General features: G+C 29.0%; 1 protein-coding gene across 1 annotated transcript; it reads right to left on the reverse strand.

Annotated features, from left to right (window-relative positions):
* Positions 1–2,092: 2,092 nt before the first annotated feature.
* Positions 2,093–2,479, reverse strand: LOC120181386 (protein LITTLE ZIPPER 3-like). The gene has a single exon (XM_039186531.1). It carries the CDS (start codon positions 2,418–2,420, stop codon positions 2,199–2,201), a length of 222 nt encoding a protein of 73 aa, XP_039042462.1. The 5' UTR covers positions 2,421–2,479; the 3' UTR covers positions 2,093–2,198.
* Positions 2,480–2,785: the final 306 nt, after the last annotated feature.

Genomic DNA, 2,785 nt, shown 5'->3' on the forward strand with positions numbered 1-2,785 from the left:
TCATTTCGGCATGTCATTGACTAACAATATCGTTTTTCTTATACGTACATATTATACAAACTTAATTATTCAAACTTAATATCTTTAGACAATAATGTTTTATTTTTTCACTAAATCTAACCGATAGATTCATGACAAGGGATGTGTAATATTCAAAACATGTTTTGATTTGTGGATGTTGGGGGGGTATTGAAGTACTTGAGTGAGTGTGGTTGAGTGGGTGATGTAAGGAGGTTCGAGTCATCATATAGCTTTTGAGTTTCCAAATTTACTTGAAGCTGAGTTGTTGGCCCATTGACATAGTAGGCATTAGGCTTTGATAAGACATAGTTTCATCATCAGGAGTGGGTTACGTTCAACCCTAATCAACCTTCATTGACTTTTGTTTGATTAGATCTTCTCCAACTGAACTGAATCTCCCCTCTTTCTTGTCATGATGTTTTCTTCACCCTTTTTTTTTCCTTTAAACAATCCAAAAATCTTTATTTTATTGGCTCGTTAGGGCTGCATATACGCCCCACATTGGGTTTTTTTTACCCTAATATCATCCATTAAAAAACTACTTCCTAAAATAACATTTATTTATTTTTATTGTTTTCTTTGAAAGTTGATTTTATATTTGTGTCTTCTGCTTACCTGACAACAGAATAAGTATAGGTTAAACTGAAATAAATAAAAAGGGACAAATATATATATATATATATATATATATAATGTTTGTCTAGAAAATGCAAATGTGCACGGTGCGTGCCTAGAACACAACGTTTCCGTCAATGCTTTTGATTATCTAATATGTGATGTTATAACAAGTGAATAAGAAAAATGATGGCGCACAAGGAGTTTAATGGAGTGTTGATGTTTAATTATGAACTTAATTGATATATTATTGAATGTTAAAAATATTTTTAATATTTGATTAATTAACCGCTTTAACTTTTATTATCTTTTGAAACATTTTGATTTTTGTCGTTGATGATGTGATAATTACACGTCTAAAGTGGTAACATAATATATGTCATATCCAAAGTGATGACATAACACACGTAGAACTCATCACAATAACAACAAGCACTTACCATTAGTAAACTAACATTTTCATCCAACTATGAGATATTTTATCTCAAAATGCTTAAATAAAATAAATAGACTAAAGTAACTATTTTATAAAATATTAGGGATAAATTTTATAATTAAAAATTATTATTTAAACCATATAAAAATTTATTTAAAATATAAAATCATAAAATTATTATATAACATTATTAAAATCATAATAAAATTTGCCAATCATTTGAAACAACTGATGAATATAGACAATTAAAAAATTACGGAGCATAGATGTATGAAGAAAACACCTAACTTTTCCTCAAGTATTTCTATTTTGTTGTGTCGATAGATATCTATAATTATATTTTTTTGTAACTTTCAAAAAAATTATATAAATTGTATAATTTTATTTTTGATATTTTATCTGTTTTTTTTTTCAATTTACATTTTCTTAATAATTTTATGTAATTACTTTATGATTTTGATATATTTTTTTTAAAAAACATGTTTTTAATCAAGTTTTATAATTATTCTATATTTTTTAAAAGTTAATAATTTTTAAACAATTTTATACTTTAAATAATATTTTTTATTTTTAAAAATATAAAAGAAAATTAATGTAAAGAAAAAATTAATTGAATTTCTAATAAAAAAGCAACATCCAATTAAATACCTCATTATTGTTTTCCTTTCCTCACTTCAACGGCCACATCTTCACTTAACATAAAATAAATAAATAAATAAATAAAGATTTATTTATTTATTTATTTATTTTATCTTCTAACCTCCTTTATAGTTAACCCATTATTTTAAGCCTGTTTGCGCTGAAGAAGAAAACACGCAGAGCTATTTGACATTCTTCTGTTGGGTTATGCACTGTCTGATAATTAGATTAATATATGAAACATGAAGCTGCCTTGTTTTTTCAATTAGAAAAAGAGAGAATGAAACTAAAACTATGATAACAATATAATTCCTTGTTCTAAAAGATAGCCTGATACACCCTTCACAAATCCACCCCCCGATGAAAAATAGAGAAATATAAGCCTGATACAAAGATACTACTACCAGTACAGTTTGGCTATCTATGGTTTTACAAACAAAATGAGAAACAAGTTGGGGTCCTGATGTCTAATCCTGCTGGAGCAGGCTTAGCTAGAATTAGGAGGATTCGGGTTAGAAGTGGAGCTGAGATTGAGGTCAGGGGTTGTGTTGGCTGAATTCTTGCCCTTTGAGAGTTTCTGTTTGAGCTCAGACAAAAGGGCTTGGTTCTCCTGGTTCAGAACCTGTGCTTTCTTCCTCAGCCTCTCATTCTCTTTCATTATGTAACAGTTCTGAAGGTACAGATTTGAGTTCAGCCTTTCCATGACCATCCAACAATTAACTGCCCCTGCAAACAAGAAAACCCAGAAATTAACAAATAGCGCTTCCACGTACATTAGCATGTTATTGTTTAGACATGTAGAAATGGTTTCAAAGCCTCGTATTCATATAAAAACAAAACAAGTTAAGAAAAAGACGGGATCCTGTTAAAGAAACAAAAATGTTGTGGAATCCAAGGAGAGATTTGTGCAAAACCTCAAAATGAGATGAAATGGGAAGAAAAATCCAACATTGGGAACTCAATAGGACCAATAGGTAGTTCTCATGCTAGATAACAGAACCCCAAACATCACATGTAGGATGTCTGGTTAAGAACAGAACAATATGGTTAAACATCCTTGGAAAACAAGTTAAA

Source organism: Hibiscus syriacus, unplaced genomic scaffold (genome assembly GCF_006381635.1).
Source record: "Hibiscus syriacus cultivar Baekdansim isolate YM2019G1 unplaced genomic scaffold, ASM638163v2 tig00003721_pilon, whole genome shotgun sequence".
NCBI lineage: Eukaryota > Viridiplantae > Streptophyta > Magnoliopsida > Malvales > Malvaceae > Hibiscus > Hibiscus syriacus.